Below are 22,233 nucleotides of genomic sequence, written 5' to 3'. Positions count from 1 at the left end.
TGGAGTGGGGTGCCATTGCCTTCTCTGTATAGAACACAGTGAAGCACAAATTAAATAATCTTTGTCTGATTGATTCTGAATACCCTCAGACCATTTCACTCAAATAAGCACATAAAATTTTACACTTTTAAAAGAGAGGAATAAAGAATATATAAACAGGGTCCTTTATGTGAAATTCTGTATGAGTCAACTCAGAATCAGACATAACTAATAAGAATAGGGAGATGTCTCAGATTACACATCTGCTTTTTACTTCCTGTAAAGCATCAGTATTCCATAAGTCCACAAGATCACAGCTTGACTGACAGAAGTCATACACAGAGCAGAGGATTTGTATTGATGAAAAGTTTATTTTTGTCCCTTAAAAAAAAACAGGTATACTTGATATTTTGCCAGAAATGCTTAAAGTGGATTATATCTACATTTGACTTTGTGTTAACTGCAAAGACAAAACTCTAAAATATATAAACAAAAGTTTCTCTCTTCCTTCAGAGTGTGAGGCAAAAAAAAAAAAGCAACTTTCACTGCATCTCAAACATATTACAGCTTGAATGTTACAAGGACATAAAATATATTTATTGTTCCTGCAGCTCAAATTTTCCATCCCACTAAATTTGAACAGAGTTGGAGTTTACCAAAATAGTATCAGCAACATTGCCAAGATCCTATAACCTTAACACAAAGTAAATATGAAAGTAGAAAAGAAATGTGACCTTTTTAAAGTTCTCCCTATGCAAATATCATGCAGAAGCCACTGACTACTGAAAACTGACATCTCTTCAATATTTGAACCACCCCAAAAAATCATCATGGCAAATTTGTTATTTTTGATCTTTCACAGATTTCTTTAAATTCCTGCTCACTTTCTATGATGGTCTGTGTACCTACAACCATCACCTATTAATAATATGTTTCTTAAGAGGGCAATATAGTCATAACCACAAAATCACAAAAGAAGCTTTTTTATAAAGTTCTGGGTCTATTTATCTTTTGAGACTATACTAACTACATGTTCAAGTCATCTTCTAAAGTAATCTATTAAAATGAAATATACATTCAAATATATAAAGAACAAATACAATCCAATAGGAAAAAAACCAACAATTTGATTTAAAATGGGCAAAACCTCTGAATAGATAGTTTTCCAAGAAGACATACAGATGGCCAAAAGGTACATGAAAAGATGCTCAATGATTAATCATCAGAGAAACGGAAATCAAAACCACAATGACATATCACCTCACACCTGTTAGAAAAGTTATCAACAAAAACAAGAAATAAAAAGTGTGAGCAAGGATGTGAAGAAAAGGGGATCCTGATGTACTGTTGATGGGAATGTAAACTGATGCAGCTACTATGGAAAACAGTATGGAGGGTCCTCAAGAAATTACAAATATAACCACCCTGTGATCCATCAACCCCGCTTCCGGGAATTTCTCCAAAGAAAATGAAAACACAAACTCAAAAAGACAGATGCACCACCATTCATCGAAGCATTGTTTACAACAGCCAAGAAATGGAAAAAACGTAAGTACTCATTGGATAAAGAAGTTGAGGTATATAAAATGAAATATTATTCAGCTATAAAAAAGAAAGAAATCTTGCCATTTGAAATAACACATATAGACCTTGAGCATATTATGCTAAGTAAAACAAGTCAGATAGAGAAAGACAAATATGTATGATCTCTCCTATATGTGAAATATAAACAGCAACAAGCTCATAGACACAGAGAACAGATTAGCGGTTGCCAGAGGCAGGGGACACGGGTTAAGAGAAATCAGTGATTTTTTTTTTTTTTTAGTTTAAATAAATCAAATCATTTTGATTTTAAAAATGAAATATGCAAATAATACTAGCAGAATATTGATAAATATCGAAACTGGTGGGACCAGAAATTCCCATTCTTGCTACCCCATTTATTTGAACCCTTTGTTTGCATGAATTCATGTTCAGTTCTGGTTGGGAGTCTGAATTGAAAGAGAAGAACTTTAGCGGGCAAGCATCAGTAATGACCCAGGAGGCCACATCGATGGAACAGGATGCTGTGTATTTCCCAGGCAGTGCCAGAAACTCAATCGCACCGTCTATGAAGACACTGCAGGATGAGGTTACAGGGGCTGTTTTGATGAAAACCAAAGTTGTGAGACTCGGGTCCAAGCTGTGCTACCTCTAGCCTAGAGTGATGAAGAGCAGCACACAGACAGGGACCTCCTGCACACAGCCTTCCCCAGAACTCACAGCAGGTCTGACCCCGGCAGGGAAACGCAGAGCCCAGCAGAGCCAGCAGGGCCCACAGAGTGATGCAAAGGGCCGGGCATTCACAGGAGGGCCTGGTGGTGTCCAGGCGAGGTTCTCAAGAGCTACTAAGGTTAATTTGACCTCCTCTGAGCCAGCTAACTGAGACCTAGGAACAACCAGTCTCCCTTCACATATGGAATATTGAGTTGAACGTGCATTACCCACCTGAAACCCATAAGCAATTATTTGTTAAGTCTGAAATACTTAGCAGTTACCTAAAATGTTCATTGATAATATGAAGCCTGTCCCTGTGCTTCTTTCTCTAATACAGACCCTCCACCACCAACACTAACACACCTCTTGTTCAGTTCAGTTCAGTCGCTCAGTCCTGTCCAACTCTTTGCAACTCGATGGACGCAAAGAGGCATGCCAGGCCTCCCTGTCCATCACCACCTCCCAGAGTTTACTCAAATTGATGTCCATTGAGTTGGTGATGCCATCCAACCATCTCATCCTCTGTCTGGCATCCTTCTCCTGCTGCCTTCAGTCTTTCCCAGCATCAGGGTCTTTTCAAATGAGTCAGCTCTTCACATCAGGTGGCCAAAGCTCTTCAGCTTCAACATCAGTCCTTCCAATGAATATTCAGGACTGATTTCCTTTAGGATGGACTCTTGTATGTATTACCAATTAATTCTGCTGCAAATCTTTTTTATATTTATTTTATTGAAGTATAGTTGATTTAAAATATTGTGTAATATTTCAGGTGTACAGTGTTATTCAGTTTTATATATGTGTGTGTATGTATATATATTCAGATTCTTCTCACTTCTTTACAATATATTGAATATAGCTCCCTGTGCATGCATGCATGCTAAGTCGCTCAGTTGTGTCTGACTCTGTGCAACCCTATGGACTGTCGTCCACCAGGCTCCTCTGTCCATGGGATTCTCCAGGCAAGAATAATGGAGTGGGGTGCCATGCCCTTCAGGGGATCTGCCCAACCCAGGGATGGAGCTGCATCTCTTACATCTCCTGCGTTGGCAGCAGAGTCCTTTACCACCAGTGCAACCTGTGCTTTACAGTATACCCCAGTTGGTCATCTCTTTTATCCATAGTAGTAGTGTGTATATGTGAATCCCCAAATCCTAACTTACGCCTCCTGCACTCCTTTGATAACTGTAAGTTTGTTTTCTATGTCTGTGTGTCTGTTTCTGTTTTGTATATAAGTTCATTTGTATCATTTTTTAGATTCCATATACAAGTGATATCATATGATAGTTTTCTTTCTGTGTCTGCTTATTTCACAAAGTATGATCATCTCCAGACCCATCCATGTTGCTAAAATTGGCCTTATTTCATTCTTTTTTATGGCTGAGAAACACTCCATTATATAAATATACCACATTGTCCTTATCCACTCATTTGTCAATGGACATTTAAATTAATACAGCTTTGAAGACTGTCTGATTTGTTAGTAAGCCATTGCTTAAGAATTAGGAGAATCAAAATTCCTATCTTTTAAAATATATTCAGTTTTCATAAAGCCTAAATATCATGGTTCATCTACTTATAATGACTGGCATTCATAATTATGTGTCAAAATCTAAGACTAGAATTTTGGATTCATGTTGTGATATACAATAAATAATAGAGAACTAAGTACTCTTGATAAGTTACTCTAAGAAATATAGACTAGATATATTTAAGTATAGAATAGAATATAGAATAGATCAATAAATTAATGATACAAAGCAAAGAATGTTTCTTGATTTTTTTTTTTTAATGTTGTGACATTAGAAGTCAGTTAGAAACAGAACTATATGGACAACCTAAACAAAGGAGGAAAATCCAGAACTCAATATTTCTGCCAAATCTTGTGGAAGCTCTGATAAAGAGGAAATAATCTAAGTACATAAGAAAGCTCTGTTTTATAAGCTTGTTGGTTTGTTTTTGGTTTTTTATGCAAGAGATTGATAAAATTTATACTTTCAAAATTGTATAAATCTTCCTTTTCACATCATTATTGTCACCTTAGTAGTTAATAAGGAAGCCATGTTTTCCCTGAATTAGATGGAGTAATATCCAGATTCAAAAAGATGAAAAATCTAACGAACTTTGCTATGTTAGTAAATCAATGCCTTTTCTTATTCTAGAACTTTGTAGAAGATCAAAAATATAACATTCCCTTAAACAATACAACTGAGGATTTTTACCCAGTTAATTCAGAAGTATGTTCCTGTCCAAAAACAAAAACAACAAAAAATCTTACTATTTTAGTATTTCTGAAAGCTTGCCTTTGTGAAAACATTCCATAAACAAAGAAAATATTTAACTGTGTCAAATTCAACAATCTGCTTATGTTGGTAACATAAAATACAAGTCTTCCAAGAGCTCCAACTTTGAGAATATTCTAAGTGACCAATGACATAAAAAATTAATTTGCTTCAGACTTTTCTTTATGGTAACAATGACATAGTAAGGAAAAAAAAGACACTCTGGTCAAAGTAGTGTCAAAGAATGTTCAAACTACCTTACAATTGTGCTCATTTCACATGCTAACAAAGTAACACTCAAAATCCTTCAAGCTAGGCTTCAACAGTGTGTGAACCAAGAACTTTCAGATGTACAAACTGGGTTTCGAAAAGGCAGAGAAACCAGAGATCAAATTGCAAACATCCATTGGATCATAGAAAAAGCAAGGGAATTCCAGAAAAACATCTATTTCTGCTTTGTTGACTATGCTAAGCGCTTCCCTGATAGTTCAGTTGGTAAAGAATCCGCCAGCAATAAGCCTTTGACTGTGTGGATCACAACAAACTGTAGGAAATTCTTCGAGAGATGGGAAGACCAGACCACTTTACTTGTTTCCTGAGAAAACTATATGCGGGTCAAGAAGCAACAGTTGAAACTGGACATGGAACAACTGACTGGTTCAAAATTGGGAAAGGAATATAACAAGGCTGTATATTGTCACCCTGCTTATTTAACTTACATGCAGAGTACATCACACAAAACACCAGGCTGGATGAATCACAAGCTGGAATCAAAATTGCTGAAAGAAATATCAACAACCTCAAATATATGGATGATACCACCCTAATGGCAGAAAGTGAAGAGGAATTACAGAGCTTCTTGATGACAGTGAAAAAGGCAAGTGAAAAAGCTGGCTTGAAACTCAACATTCAAAAAACTAAGATCATGACATCCAGTGCCATCACTTCATGGCAATTAGAAGGGCAGAAGTGGAAGCAGTGACAGATTGTATTTTCTTGGACTCCGAAATCACTGCAGATGGTGACTGCACCCATAAAATTAAGATACTTGCTCCTTGCTAGGAAAGCTATAACAAACCTAGACAGTATAATAAAAAGCAGAGACATCACTTTGCTGACAAAGGTCCATAGAGCCAAAGAAATGCTTTTTTCCGGTGGACATGTATGGATGAAAGAGTTGAACCATAAAGAAGGCTGAGCACCAAAGAATTGATGCTTTCAAATTGTGGTGCTGAAGAAGACTCTTGAGGGTCCCATGGACTACAAGATCAAACCAGTTAATCCTAAAGGAAACCAACCCTCAATATTCATTGGAAGGACTGATGCTGAAGCTGAAGCTCCAGTACTTTGGCCACCTGATGCGAAGAGCTGACTCATTGGAAAAGACCTTGATTCTGGGAAAGATTGAAGGCAGGAGAAGGGAACAAGAGAAGATGAGATGGTTAGATAGCATCACCGACTCAATGGACATGAATTTGAACAAATTCCAGCAGATAGTGGAGGACAGAGGAGCCTGGTGTGCTGCAGTCCATGGGATCACAAAGAGTTGGACATAGCAACTAAACAACAACACATTTGTGCTAAAATGTGTTTTCCTATCTTTTAAAATTCTGCTGCCAAAACAAACGCATTTCTCATTCAGTATATGTGATACTATATACAGTAGATCTTGTCAAATATGAAAACCTTTTTAAAAAACTGCTCTTATCAACTTGCAAGAAGCCAAAACATGAAATGGATATTGTGAGGCCCTGTAGACTCATGGTGTCATGGTGGATGATGCATGTGAAAGTACTTTGTAAATGATAATAAAATGCTGTTGTTGTTGTTTAGTCACTAAATCATGTTCAGCATTTCTGAGACCCCCACAGACTGTAGCCCACCAGGCACCTCTGTCCATGCAATTCTCCCAGCAAGAATACTGGAGTGGATTGCCATTTCCTTTTCCAGGGGATCTTCCCAACCCAGGGATTGAACCAGAGTCTCCTGCATTGACAGGCAGATTCTTTACCTCTGAATCACCAGGGAATCCCAAATAAAGCATTACAAGCATGCAGACTATTCAGACTACCTGTGACCCTTCCTTCATGATGATGATGGTGATGGTAGCAATAATAATAATAGCTATCATCGATTGAGGATGTCCCTGTAGCTCAAATGGTAAAGAATCTGCCTGCAATGCAGAAGACCTGGGTTCAATCCCTGGGTCAAGATGATTCTCTGGAGAAAGGAATTGCAATCCACTCCAGGAATCTTGCCTAGAGAATCCCATGGACAGGGGATCCTGATGGGCTACAGTCCATGGGGTTGCAAAGAGTCAGACATGACTGAGCAACTAAATCTCTTCATCAATTGAGTGATTTTATTATATGGCAGCAACTATGCTAAGCACTTTTCATGTATTTGCTTGTTTATTACTCATGACACTTGGTTAATGTCAGACTACCATTATCTCCATTCTACAGAAGAACACTAAAAGCTCAGAGAAGTTAAGTAAATTGCCTAAGGTCACATAGCTCATCAGCCTGTGACCATCAAAGTAGTCCTTCACACCCTCATGCAAACAAAAATATGGGCAAAGAATTTATGAATTAAGTCTGTCATGTTATGTAATCCAGGTAACCCTGCTTATGGCTTATTCAGTTCAGTCACTCAGTCATGTCCAACTCTTTGTGACCCCATGGACTGCAGCACACCAGGCTTCCCTGTCCATCACCAACTCCTGGAGCTTACCAAACTCATGTCCATTGAGTCTGTGATGCCATTCAACCATCTCATCCTCTGTCATCCCCTTTTCCTCCCATCTTCAATCTTTCCCAGCATCAGGGTCTTTTCCAATGAGTCAGTTCTTTGCATCAAGTGGCCAAAGTATTGGAGTTTCAGCTTCAGCATCAGTCCTTCCAATGAATATTCAGGACTGATTTCCTTTAGGATGGACTAGTTGGATCTCCTTGCAGTCCAAGGGACTCTCAAGAATCTTCTCCAACACCACAGTTCAACAGTATGAATTCTTTGGCGCTCAGCTTTCATTATGGTCTAACTCTCACATCCATACATGACTAGTAGCTATTGAAGATAAATGACACATACGCGTGTACACACACACGCAAACTTACTCAGATAACCAGAGATATGTCAGGTATCCTTGAACTAACACATAGGTGTGTTCTCTTGATTAGACAGTGACTCAAGTAAGTCATAAGATTTTTCTCTGCAAAGGCTCTTTCTGGCATAAACTAAACATATACTAAATGTTTGATACATAAGCAGGTATTCCCCAGTATGACTGATTTTGCCTTACTTACCTGGCATGTTATTCAGAAATCTTTGGTTTACAAATGACAAAAAGTCAACTCAAACCAGTTAAAAGCAAAAGAGGAATTGTTACGTTTGAGCAATGTAAGTAAAGAGTCTAGAGGTCTTGGTGCTGGCACTCAGGCACGCCTTGTCCATCTCACGACCACACCTGCTCTGCTCTGCCTTCCTCTTCCTTGGCTTCCTTCTCAGTCAGGCTCTCTTTAACAGCAGTTATTAAATTATATTTGATTATTCTAGAAATGATAGCACTGCTTTCTTTTTTTAATTAATTCATTTATTTTAATTGGAGGCTAATTACTTTACAATATTGTAGTGGTTTTTGCCATACATTGATATGAATCAGCCATGGGTGTACATGTGTTCCCTATCTTGAGACCCCCTCCCACCTCCATCCCCATCCCATCTCTCTGGGTCATCCCAGTGCACCAGCCCCGAGCACCCTGTCTCATGCATTGAACCTAGACTGGTGATCTATTTCACATATGATAATATACATGTTTCAATGCTATTCGCTCATATCATCCCACCCTCGCCTTCTCCCACAGAGTCCAAAATTCTGATCTTTACATCTGTGTCTCTTTTGCTGTCTCACATATAGGGTCATTGTTACCATCTTTCTAAATACCATATATATGCATTAATATACTGTATTGGTGTTTTCCTCTCTGACTTACTTCACTCTGTATAATAGGCTCCAGTTTCATCCACCTCATTAGAAGTGATTCAAATGCATTCTTTTTAATGGCTGAGTAATACTCCATTGTGCATATGTACCACAGCTTTCTTATCCATCCGTCTGCTGATGGGCATCTAGGTTGCTTCCATGTCCTGGCTATTATAAACAGTGCTGCGATGAACATTGCAGTATATGTGTCTCTTTCAATTCTGGTTTCCTCGGTGTGTATGCCCAGCAGTGGGATTGCTGGGTCATATGGCAGTTCTATTTCCAGTTTTTAAGGAATCTCCACACTGTTCTCCATAGTGGCTATACTAGTTTGCATTCCCACCAACAGTGTAAGAGGGTTCCCTTTTCTCCACACCCCCTCCAGCATTTATTGCTTGTAACTTTTGGATCGCAGCCATTCTAACTGGTGTGAGATGGTACCTCATTGTGGTTTTGATTTGCATTTCTCTGATAATGAGTGATGTTGAGCATCTTTTCATGTATTTGTTAGCCATCTGTATGTCTTCTTTGGAGAAATGTCTGTTTAGTTCTTTGGCCCATTTTTTGATTGGGTTGTTTATTTTTCTGGAGTGGAGTTGCATGAGCTGCTTGTATATTTTTGAGATTAATTCTTTGTCAGTTGCTCCATTTGCTATTATTTTCTCCCATTTATGAAGGCTGTCTTTTCACCTGGCTTATAGTTTCCTTCATTGTGCAAAGGTTTTTTAAGTTTAATTCAGTCCCATTTGTTTATTTTTGCTTTTATTTCCATTACTCTGGGAGGTGGGTCATAGAGGATCCTGCTGTGATTTATGTCAGAAAGTGTTTTGCCTGTGTTTTCCTCTAATTTTATAGTTTCTTGTCTTACATTTAGATCTTTAATCCATTTTGAGTTTATTTTTGTGTATGGCATTAGAAAGTGTTCTAGTTTCATTCTTTTACAAGTGGTTGACCAGTTTTCCCAGCACCACTTGTTAAAGAGATTGTCTTTTCTCCATTGTGTATTCTTGCCTCCTTTGTCAAAAATAAGGTGTCCATAGGTGCATGGATTTATCTCTGGGCTTTCTGTTTTGTTCCATTGATCTATATTTCTGTCTTTGTGCCAGTACCATACTGTCTTGATGACTGTAGCTTTGTAGTATAGTCTGAAGTCAGGCAGGTTGATTCCTCCAGTTCCATTCTTCTTTCTCAAGACTGCTTTGGCTATTCGAGGTTTTTTGTATTTCCATACAAATTGTGAAATTATTTGTCCTGATAGCACTGCTTTCTTTACATCACCAACAAAAGTCCTAAGAAAGCCTTGAGTTGGAATGGCCTGATCACACATCCTGGAGCTAATCCCTGCCTTCGGAGAGATAAGTTGTCTGATTTGCCAACCAAGAAGAAGGAAGATATTCAGAGGAAGGGAGGAGAAAGAATATGAGAAGAAGTTGGTGATAAACTGAAGTGTGACACAAGAGTAACCTTTCTTAGTCTGGAGATGTCTTGTTGATTTTTAGTTTCATTGTTATCTCAAACATTTAGCTTCCAAGGACTTCCTCATGGTGCAGTAGATAGGAATCCACCTGCCAATGCAGGGGACATGGGTTTGTTTCCTGGTTCAAACAAAGGGAAGATTCCACATGCCAGGGAGCAACTATGCCTGCATGCTGCAACTACTGAGCCTACGTGCTACAACTGCGGATGCCCGGGAGCCTAGAGCCTGCACTCCACACAGCAAGGGAAGCCACGGCAGTGAGAGCCCCTGCACCACCACCAACAGTGGCTCCCACTCTCTAGCTAGAGAAAGCCCTCTCACAGCAATGAAGACTTAGCACAGACAAAAAATTTATTTTTTAAAAAAATTTAGTGTCCAAGAAAGGAAGTGAGTGATAGGTCATTCCATCCCCCTTGTTAGATTACCTCCTGTATTTGTGCTGCTTTACTTCTTGTACTTAAAGGAAATGGACACAGAGCTTTGAAGAGGCTGAGGCTTATACGGATGATGTTTCTTTCCCTGCTGCATTATACGTGGTGATAATATGATCCACATAACAGTGACGCTTCATTATACCATTCCAATAAATCCACATTCATCTTCCAACTCATAAATTAACAAAAGGGCACCACAGAGTGTGACCTGTTACACGTTTGTAACTTTTATTCTCAGACGCTAGGGACATGACGGGACGTCCCCTGTGGTCCTTTCTCACACAGATGTAGCCTTCTGCCCTGTTGCACACAAAGGTCTCATTGACTGGCAGGGTAGCAACATTGATGTGCAGGCCCAAAGGGTTGGAGATCCAGGAAATTCGCAACTGGTTCAACAAGAATGGGCACCACACCTTCCTGAAGCTCTTCGGTGAGCAAGTCACAAAAATTGGGTCCACCATGAGAACAGGAAAAAATCAGAGGAGTGCCTTCAGGCAACTGGAGTCTGCAGAGATTGAGAGTTCAGATAAGGGAAAATGAGGATCTCAGACTGCTCTGCTTCATTCCAGTCTCACATTTTCCTAAGGCTTCTTCTCACCCAAGGGAAGCGGGAAGCAGAGAGAGAGAAATGGAGAGCCATTCCGCAGCCACGGAGGTGCCCACCCTCATGCCTGGATCCTGAAGCCCCCACAGCACTAGTTCTATTGGCCCCTCTCCCTTCCCTTTGAAACCTTCTGGGACCCGGGACCCTTTGCTGCGGGACCTGGACTAAGTCTCCTCGAACGACAAAAAAATTATAAGGGACTAAAAATAACTCTGTGTTTGTGTTGGTTGGGGCAAATTCTGGATGACCCGATACTGAGACAAAAAAAGCCCAAATGCGGCTTCAAAAAAGCCAGGAACAAAAGCAGGGTATTGTGCATGCCCCCTGCACACACCACCACCAAAGGTGTGGGCACACCACCTAAGCCCTCCCACTAGTCCAACCCTTGGACACACCCCCTCTTCACCCCATGCACGGAACCAGCTGGCCTGACCCTCCCAGGAAGCAAGTGAACAAAGACACCTGCTACTTGTCCTTGCTCCCTCCTGTTAGAGCGGGAACCCCAATAAAGCCTTGCCCGAATTTCTTGTCTGGCCTCTCTGATCAATTTCTATTGATTAAGGAGCCCAAATGATGCTTTCGAATTGTGGTGCTGGAGAAGACTCTTGAGAGTCCCATGGACAGCAAGGAGATCAAACCAGTCAATCCTAAAGAAAATCAACCCTGAAAATTCATTGGAAGGACTGATGTTGAAGCTCCAAATTTTGGCCACCTGCTGCAAAGAACAGACTCTGATACTGGGAAAGATTGAGAGCAGGAGAGAAGGGGGTGACAGAGGACAATGGATGTCTGTGTCAACAGAGGTGGTTGGATGGCATTACTGACTCAACGGACATGAATTTAAGCCACCTCTGGGAGACAGTGAAGGACAGCGAAGCCTGACATGCTGTGTTCCACAGAGTTGCAAAGAGTCAGACACAATTTAGCAACTGAACAACAAGTAGCCCAAGAACCCTGGTCAGGAACACATTGACATTTTTCTTGATCTTTCCTTTTTCTTTTAGATCCAGAGGCAGAACACTGGGTGAATCATACTCTCTGCTGATAACGCACTATCGTTATAAGCTTGCACCAGGTCCTTCTCTCGTTGTTTATTGCCTTTTATCCCATTTCCCTCCCCAACCCAATACCCACAGCACTACTAAATGTGATCATCTCATGTCCTTCTGCTGCGTGTATGTTTTTAACTTTTATATGTGATATCCACAGACTTTTTTCTGTTTCTTTTTCATCCACACAGCACAGTTTTTAAGATTTATCTGGATACTTCTATCTGTTTTGCATGGTATTTTGTGGTATGCCTCATTATCTGTCCCTCCAGGGATGAACCCCAAGGTCACCACCATCCTCACCACGATAGAGAACACTGTGATAAACATCCCAGGCCAGCCTGCTCAGGGACCTGCATGACAGTTTCTCTGGGTTCTACATCCGGGCTCGGGACTGAAGGATGGTTTCCGTCCGGCTGTCCCGTCCTGATTATTCTAAGGAGCACCTATGTGGCCCCATCATATCGCCGGGTTCACATCACAGAAATGGGAGTCATCTGAGGCTCAAAGAGGTTAACTCCTGAGAGTTATGCCTACCTCCACAGAGCTGGTTCAGTGGTAGAGAGTCTGGATTCAAAGCCAAGTTTCTCTTACTCCCTTCCACTGCACCATCCTGCCTTCCACAGGGATTTTTTGATTCGATGCTTGAGGCAGGAAACAGGCCAAGAAAGGATTCCTTCCTCTCACCAGGGATCTGTGCCCCCAGGGGTCTTCAGATCTGCAGGGAAAGCTAACCCTGACCCAAGGGTCTGCGTTCCCTAGCCTGGCCCACAGTGCTGTGTAATCAGAGGTGCAGGAGAGCCCCACTGGCCGGGGGCCAGACAAGCTTAGCCCCCCACCCCACCCGTGATTCAAGCAGATTAACAGCTGCCATCTGGCAAGCAGAGGCTCTGCGTGCAAACTGCAAACCCCTCCTGTGGGCGAATCACTAGTGTGTCCAACACCAGTCAGGCCCAAAGAAGCTTTGATGGCTCTATTAATGAAGATGAAAACTTGAGATATGCCAAATACAGATTAAATGGCATCTTGGTAACATGATTATCTCTGAATTACTAGCTGCTGAGAGAGACAGCCAAGTGACTAATCCCAGGGAAGGCTGGGCACTTTGGATGCAGGAGACACCACCTCCTGTCTCCAGGGTGTTCTTTATTGCATCAAAGTATTGATAGCACTTTACTAAATGGAACACCTGAGAGGGGGCTTCCTCTGGAGAAGTCCCTTTTTTACAGAGAAGATTTAATTTCTCGAAGTTCTGAGGTTCCAAATTTAGAGTGGTCTGTAACAAGATGAGCAGGAAGTGCATCAGGAGGAAACAAGGAACAAATCCAAGAATCTAGCAAATGCTCATGTCTACAGCATTGTTGATAAAATAAGCAGAAATGACAAGGTAGGAATGACAGGAAAATAAGAGCCACAAGTCTCTCCTACTTCTTTGTTTTTAATTTTAACAGTAGCTTTATTTAACTCAATTTATTAAAAAATATCATTTTAACATGGATTCAATATAATAATTAAAGAGATATTGCACATCCTTTTCCAGAATTAAATTTTTTAAATTTGATGTACATTTCACAGTGTCAGTACATCTTAATAAGGACTTTGTTGTTTTTTAGTTGCTAAGTTGCATCCAACTCTTTTGCAACCCCATGGACTGTAGCCCACCTGACTCCTCTGTTCATGGGAACTTCAAGACAAGAATACTGGAGGAGGTTGCCATTTCCTCCTCCAGGAGATCTTCCCAACCCAGGGATCAAACCAGAGGCTGCTGCATTGACAGGCAGACGCTTTACCACTGAGCCACCAGGGAAGCCCTAATAAGGACTTGTCGCAGTTAAAATGCTCAAAAGTCTGGCTTGGGTTCCTATTCTCTGCATTTCCATCGTAACCTGTTTCCATCATTCTTCCACTCAGCTGTGTTCTTCTTGAGATTAGGTGCGCTACTTTGCTTCCTGCATCCATAACACAGAGCACAATACACCTAGTAGGTACTCAACAAATACTTTTTCCACAATTAAGAGATGTTGTTGCATGAGATTCAAGCCTTCATGCAGAAGAGAGGATCTTTCAACTTCTGTCTTTAGCTCAGTATTGTCTAGTAAGTTCTTCTATGCTAGGGTTTTTCAATACATGAGCTACGTTAGCGCATGTCATTTCTATGAGTTAGGCACTGTTACTCATTCCTTTTTTCTCTATGAGAACGCTAAGGCCTAAAAAAATGTTAATAATTTGTCTGAGGTCAAGCATCAAGTATTCGGCCAAGTTGAGACTCAAACTAGGTCTTACCATGTCCTAAAGTGAGCATCCTCTTAAAGAAATGCCATAGCTGTACATCCCAATTCTAGGGAGCTATAGAGAATTTTGAGAGGGTTCCAAGAATTATTTCCAAAACAAATGGAAAGCCAATCCCAGTAGAGAGGCTTTGAACATTTCATCTTTAAGAGAAAACTGGGTCTTGTCAAGTGGTGGTGTGTTGTGGAAGTGGGGTTGTTTGTGACGATCTGCAAATAATTTGACAAATGTCTTTCAATTTAGCTGGAATTTTGTAACAAAGTCTTTACTTGGCAGCCATGAAATAGTCTATAACACCCCCAAGAATCCCATCTAGCCACAGATGTCGATAAATTTCCTTACAGTTTCCAGAAGAGGTCAAGGACATGAATTGGTGGCACGGCACATGGTATAAATTGTGTGTTGCATAAAGTTATCTAAATACATCTCAAGAAAACCCACCACTTTGTCTTTTCTTTCAAAGTGTGTTTCCATGCACAGCAGATAGCTTAAAAATCACTGCTCTAAGACTTCTGATAAACTGTACCTTTTCAATCAGATGCATAATTGTAGTAGCACTGTTCTTGCTTACGTTTCACACAGTCGTTAGCAACTATAATTTTTTGTTAAATTCTTGAAATCCCTTTCTGAAAAAACAAATGCGATCGCACTCTGCATTCTCCTGGTTAACAGCGTCATTATCACACGCACATCCTCAAACAATTAGCTAAATTCCATTGTTCTGAATATCTTTTTTGTGTGATGCATTCACAAACTTATTCAGTCTTCTGCCTGCTCAATGGAAAAGTTTTTATAGAAGCTACCATAAACGATACATAATTGTAAATGGCTTTAAAAAGCCATATGGAAGGATGAATAATCTTCCTTTTTGTTTCCATCTTTCCTAAATATTCTTTCGCTTTGGGTTTTGCAATACCTTTTGCACTCGCTTTGGTCAAAATTGTTGTTGGCCATTTGCCAGTTTGGAATGTCCTACAAAATGAATTGCTTCTTCTGTAAATAAGAAAACCTTTGGGAAACAGTGCTTTGAAATACTGTGCTGGAGTTACAGCTAGCTGGTAGCACTTTGTGTGGGGGCAAAGAAGGCAGGGAGTTTATTGTCTGTGCATCATGTATAAATCATGATCCAGGTAATATTTTGTGCTTGCCTTCATATCTACTAGTGGCTATAGTTTGGAGCATCACAAATATTCTTTCAGGAAAAAACTGCATATTTCCTGTGTCATGATGGCATTTCAATTTGGTCACTTTTCAATGACACTAGTATCCGATAGAAACGGACACATTTTAGCCACCAGTTTCTTGGCTGACACTTAATAAAGACACCATGATTTTCAAGTGAATGAGTTTACCCATTTTTATTGGCTTCCTTTTCATACTTTCTACTTTAAGAAGTTAATTTATTCCTCTTACAATTTAAATGCCAAGTTCTTCTAATATTATTCTTGCAAGGTAACTGAATTTGGCCAGTCTTCATCTTCCTTCTTTCCCATATTACCTTATGCTTTTCAGAAAAAAAAATCTTTAAATGGCACAACAAGAACAAATATCAGAGTTGAAGATCATTTTGAAACTAAAGTGATTGTCAAAATTAATCCAATAATGCACTGCAGCTCAATTCACTTATAAGATACATTATCATATAAATAATAATGTTTTTAATTTCTTGCAAACTTAGAAATGACAGTGAGAGCACACTCGAAGGAAATTTTAAAGCTCACATTTAAAAGAGAAATAGTTTTCTATTTTTGCCCATTGAAATGCAGTGAAATTATATATGTATATATACTACGAATCACTACATAGGATTATTAAAATAACTTTCCTTTCCATGATTTTCTTCCGAAATACAATTCTTGAATCATATATCTTAATTTAATATTCAAAATAATGAGAACAGAGTGAAAAAGTTTACTGAAAAAATGGTCTGTTTAAGACAGAACTGGAGTGATGGTCAATTAAAACTGTGTCTCCACACTCCAGAGAAGGAAGCCTTCCTACACTGCTGGTCGGAATGTAAATTGGTATAGCCACTATGGAGAATAGTAGGAGGTTCCTTTAAGAACTGAAAATAGAGCTACCATATTACCCTGCAATCCCGCTCCTAGGCATATATCCAGAGAAAAACATGATCTAAAAGGATACATATACCCTAATATTCATTGCAGGATTGTTTTCAATAGCCAAGGCATGGAAGCAACCTAAATGTCCATCAACAGAGGAATGGACAAGGAAGATGTGATACATATAAACAATGGAATATTATTCAGCCATTAAAAAGAAGGAAATAATGCCATTGCAGAAACATGGATGTGCCTAAATATTGTCATACTGAGTGAAGTAAAACAGAGAAGGTGAAGTATTGTATGACATCATTTATATGTGTAATATAAAAATAAATGATGCAAATGAAATTACTTATAAAACAGAAAAAGACTCAGAGACTCAGAGGATAGTTGCTGGGGGTGGGGAAGGATGGGCGGATGGGATAGCTAGGGAGTCTGGGAGGACATGTACACAATGAACATTTCATATGGATAATGAACAAGGACCTACTATATAGCACATGCTCAAGATTATGTGGCAGCCTGGATGGGAGGGGGGTTTGGGGGAGAATGGACACATGTATATGCAAGGCGGAGACCCTTCGCTGTTGACCTGAAACTATCACAACAGTGTTAAGCAGCTATACCAAAAACATAAAAAGTTAAAAAAACAAAAACCGTATCTCCACATTTAATTCAGGATGTGGATTATTTTTTTTTTTTTAACCTCTGTAAAGTAGCTGAAATAAGATATATTATGCCAAGATATCTGGGCAGGAAATTGCCACTAGGTGCGAGCAAGAGACATCCAATCTCCCCATTCTAATGAAAATGTGGTCAATCATATCTATGCTGAGAAGACAAACATACCAAAGGCTCAAAAACTTAGGAAAATGCCATGAACAATCCAGCTCTGTGCAACCCAGGAGAGGACATGACCTAATCAATGAGAAGATGTAAAAAAGCACCGAGCTCTATAGACTTTAAGTCTCTCTGTCACAGAATTATTCATGTCCAAAAATTAAAAAAATAAGTTTAAATGTTTTAATTCAGAAATATATATATATATATATATATGTATGTATAAAATATCTTGGCTCCCTTCAGTTCAGTTCAGTTCAGTTCACTCGCTCAGTCATGTCCGACTCTTTGTGACCCCATGAATTGCAGCACGCCAGGCCTCCCTGTCCATCATCAACTCCTGGAGTTCACTCAGACTCACGTCCATCGAGTCAGTGATGCCATCCAGCCATCTCATCCTCTGTCGTCCCCTTCTCCTCCTGCCCTCAATCCCTCCCAGCATCAGAGTCTTTCCCAATGAGTCAACTCTTCACATGAGGTGGCCAAAGTACTGGAGTTTCAGCTTTAGCATCATTCCTTCCAAAAAACACCCAGGGCTGATCTCCTTTGGAATGGACTGGTTGGATCTCCTTGCAGTCCAAGGGACTCTCAAGAGTCTTCTCCAACACCACAGTTCAAAAGCATCAATTCTTCGGCACTCAGCTTTCTTCACAGTCCAACTCTCACATCCATACATGACCACAGGAAAAACCATAGCCTTGACTAGACGAACCTTTGTTGGCAGAGTAATGTCTCTGCTTTTGAATATGCTACCTAGGTTGGTCATAACTTTCCTTCCAAGGAGTAAGTGTCTTTTAATTTCATGGCTGCAATCACCATCTACAGTGATTTTGGAGCCCCCCCCAAAATAAAGTCTGACACTGTTTCCACTGTTTCCCCATCTATTTCCCATGAAGTGATGGGACCATATGCCATGATCTTTGTTGTCTGAATGTTGAGCTTTAAGCCAACTTTTTCACTCTCCACTTTCACTTTCATCAAGAGGCTTTTGAGTTCCTCTTCACTTTCTGCCATAAGGGTGATGTCATCTGCATATCTGAGGTTAGTGATATTTTTCCCGGCAATCTTGATTCCAGCTTGTGTTTCTTCCAGTCCAGCGTTTCTCATGATGTACTCTGCATATAAGTTAAATAAGCAGGGTGAAAATATACAGCCTTGACGTACTCCTTTTCCTATTTGGAACCAGTCGTTGTTCCATGTCCGGTTCTAACTGTTGCTTCCTGACCTGCATATAGGTTTCTCAAGAGGCAGGTCAGGCGGTCTGGTATTCCCATCTCTTTCAGAATTTTCCACAGTTTATTGTGGTCCACACAGTCAAAGGCTTTGGCATAGTCAATAAAGCAGAAATAGATAGTTTTCTGGAACTCTCTTCCTTTTTCCATGATCCAGCAGATGTTGGCAATTTGATCTCTGGTTCCTCTGCCTTTTCTAAAACCAGCTTGAACATCAGGAAGTTCACGGTTCACATATTGCTGAAGCCTGGCTTGGAGAATTTTGAGCATTACTTTACTAGCATGTGAGATGAGTGCAATTGTATGGTAGTTTGAGCATTCTTTGGCATTGTCTTTCTTTGGGATTGGAATGCAAACTGACCTTTTCCAGTCCTGTGGCCACTGCTGAGTTTTCCAAATTTGTTGGCATATTGAGTGTAGTACTTTCACAGCATCATCTTTCAGGATTTGAAATAGCTCAACTGGAATTCCATCAACTCCACTAGCTTTGTTCATAGTGACGCCTTCTAAGGCCCACTTGACTTCACATTCCAGGATGTCTGGCTCTAGGTCAGTGATCATATCATCATGATTATCTTGGTCATGAAGATCTTTTTTGTACAGTTCTTCTGTGTATTCTTGCCACCTCTTCTTAATATCTTCTGCTTCTGTTAGGTCCATAGCATTTCTGTCCTTTATCAAGCCCATCTTTGCATGTAATGTTCCCTTGGTATCTCTAATTTTCTTGAAGAGATCTCTAGTCTTTCCCATTCTGTTGTTTTCCTCTATTTCTTTGCATTGATCACTGAGGAAGGCTTTCTTATCTCTCCTTGCTATTCTTTGGAACTCTGCATTCAGATGCTTATATCTTTCCTTTTCTCCTTTGCTTTTCACTTCTCTTCTTTTCACAGCTATTTGTAAGGCCTCCCCAGACAGCCATTTTGCTTTTTTGCATTTCTTTTCCATGGGGATGGTCTTGATCCCTGTCTCCTGTACAATGTCACGAACCTCTGTCCATATTTCTCAGGCACTCTATCTATCAGATCTAGCCCCTTAAACATATTTCTCACTTCCACTGTATAATCATAAGGGATTTGATTTAGGTCATACCTGAATGGTCTAGTGGTTTTCTCTCCTTTCTTCAATTTCAGTCTGAATTTGGCAATAAGGAGTTCATGATCTGAGCCACAGTCAGCTCCCAGTCTTGTTTTTGCTGACTGTATAGAGCTTCTCCATCTTTGGCTGCAAAGAAAATAATCAATCTGATTTCAAGGTTGACCATCTGGTGATGTCCCATGTGTAGAGTCTTCTCTTGTGTTGTTGGAAGAGGGTGTTTGCTATGACCAGTGCGTTCTCTTGGCAAAACTCTATTAGCCTTTGCCCTGCTACATTCTGTATTCCAAGGCCAAATTTGCCTGTTACTCCAGGTGTTACTAACCCACTCCAGTGTTCTTGCCTGGAGAATCCCAGGGACGGGGAAGCCTGGTGGGCTGCCGTCCATTGGGTTGCACAGAGTCAGACACGACAGAAGCGACTTAGCAGCAGCAGCAGCCAGGTGTTACTTGACTTCCTACTTTTGCATTCCAGTCCCCTATAATGAAAAGGACATCTTTTTGGGTGTTAGTTCTAAAAGGTCTTGTAGGTCTTCACAGAACTGTTCAACTTCAGCTTCTTCAGCTTTACTGGTTGGGGCATATACTTGGATTACTGTGATATTGAATGGTCTGCCCTGGAAATGAACATAGATCATTCTGTCGTTTTTGAGATTGCATCCAAGTACTGCATTTCGGACTCTTTTGTTGACCATGATGGCTACTCCATTTCTTCTAAGGGATTCCTGCCTGCAGTAGTAGATATAATGGTCATCTGAGTTAAATTCACCCATTCCAGGCCATCTTAGTTCGCTGATTCCTAGAATGTTGACATTCACTCTTGCCATCTCCTGTTTGACCACTTCCAATTTGCCTTGATTCATGGAGCTGACATTCCAGGTTCCCATGCAATTGCTCTTTACAGCATTGGACCTTTCTTCTATCACCAGTCACATCCACAACTGGGTATTGTTTTTGCTTTGGCTCCATCCCTTCATTCTTTCTGGAGTTATTTCTCCACTGATCTCCAGTAGCATATTGGGCACCTACTGACCTGGGGAGTTCCTCTTTCAGTGTCCTATCATTTTGCCTTTTCATACTGTTCATGGGGTTCTCAAGGCAAGAACACTGAAGTGGTTTGCCATTCCCTTCTCCAGTGGACCACATTCTGTCACACCTTTCCACCGTGACCCGCCCGTGTTGGGTGGCCCCACGGGCATGGCTGAGTTTCATTGAGTTAGACAAGGCTGTGGTCCTAGTGTGATTAGATTGACTAGTTGTTTGTGATTATGGTTTCAGTGTGTCTGCCCTCTGATACCCTCTTGCAACACCTACTGTCTTACTTGGGTTTCTCTTACCTTGGATGTGGGGTATCTCTTCACGGTTGCTCCAGCAAAGTGCAGCCACTGCTCCTTACCTTGGACAAGGGGTATCTCCTCACCGCTGCCCCTCCTGACCTCGAATGTGGAGTAGCTCCTCTAGGCCCTCCTGCACCCGTGCAGCCACTGCTCCTTGGATGTGGGGTAGCTCCTCCCAGCTGCCGCCCCTGGCCTTGGGCATGGCTCCCTTAGATACATTGAAAAGAAAAATTTGAGCTACTCAAAATCAATATATAAATTTATGAAATAATGCAAATGCTCCACAGTGCATTTAGCCAAATCTTAGCCAAGTCAGGAACAAAAATAACATTATGAGAACCTATTGGATAAGGACATGAAGATGCTTCATCCTTCCATTTGTTGCTGTTATTGTTGTTCAGTTGCCAAGGTGTTCAACTCTTTGGACTTCAGCATGTCAAGCTTCCCTGTCCTTCACTGTCTCTTGGAGTCTGGTCAAACTCGTGTCCATTGATTCAGTGATGCCATCCAACCATCTCATCCTCTGTTGCCCTCTTCTCCTTTTGCCTTCAATCTTTCCCAGCATCAGGGATTTTTCCAATGAGTCAGCTCTTCATATCAGGTGGCTAAAGTATTGGAGCTTTAGCTTCAGCATCAGTCCTTCCAATGAATATCCAAGGTTGATTTCCTTTAGGATTGACTATATACCACACAAACCTGTCAGATCTCAAATATCACATATCACATCTCAAATGCTGTTTCCTCTGAAAGCCAAGTTTCAACTTGGGAACAACTTCATTTTAAAGACCAAAGCCCAATATTCCAGAATCTTAGGGTTAAACAGAGAATCTGAAGAACACATCTTTAGTGAAAACTTAAACTAAGGTCGACATTTACTGATGTCACTACAAACAAAACACTATCTTGAAGAATCTTATAATAATCAACTCCTAGGCTTTACTGCCCTGTGAGAGAGAGAGAGTGCACATGTGTGTGCACGTGCATGAGTGTTAATACAAGTGTTTTCTACAAATAAACCTGGCCACCAAACTCTTTCTTTAGTTACTGGTGTATTTTTGTTTTCCTGTGTGCACTGAACGCATTTCTGCAGTTGTGAACAACTACATTTGATTAAAATCTGTCAGATTTATCTTTTTAGCCGGAGAAAAGAAATATGTGTTTCTCCAGAAAGGAAATCAATGTGTCTTTATGATAGATGCAGAGTGGAAGGCTGGATACTGTCACTTTAAGTGATGAAGCAGAAAGACAGGGTAGCTCCGTAGCTATCACCCACTGGTTGCTGACATAGTTGTTGGGAGGCAAAGCCCTGTTTAAATCT

At 40.4% G+C, this 22,233-nt stretch overlaps 1 protein-coding gene across 4 annotated transcripts in view; it reads right to left on the bottom strand.

Annotated features, from left to right (window-relative positions):
• Window positions 1–22,233, bottom strand: part of LOC138984413 (uncharacterized) — a 132,654-nt gene that overhangs the window by 24,264 nt on the left and 86,157 nt on the right. The window contains exon 5 of one of the 4 annotated variants that reach the window (XM_070358529.1): window positions 10,399–21,123. The exons of the other annotated variants lie outside the window; for them this stretch is intronic. Within the exon in view, the coding sequence (XP_070214630.1) occupies window positions 20,995–21,123 (129 nt within the window). The 3' untranslated portion in view covers window positions 10,399–20,994. The remainder of the gene's footprint in view (window positions 1–10,398; window positions 21,124–22,233) is intronic. 4 annotated transcript variants of the gene reach the window in all.

Source organism: Bos mutus, chromosome 21, assembly GCF_027580195.1.
Source record: "Bos mutus isolate GX-2022 chromosome 21, NWIPB_WYAK_1.1, whole genome shotgun sequence".
NCBI lineage: Eukaryota > Metazoa > Chordata > Mammalia > Artiodactyla > Bovidae > Bos > Bos mutus.
The sequence above is the reverse complement of the archived record's forward strand: the minus strand, read 5'-3'. Positions and strand labels throughout refer to the sequence as shown.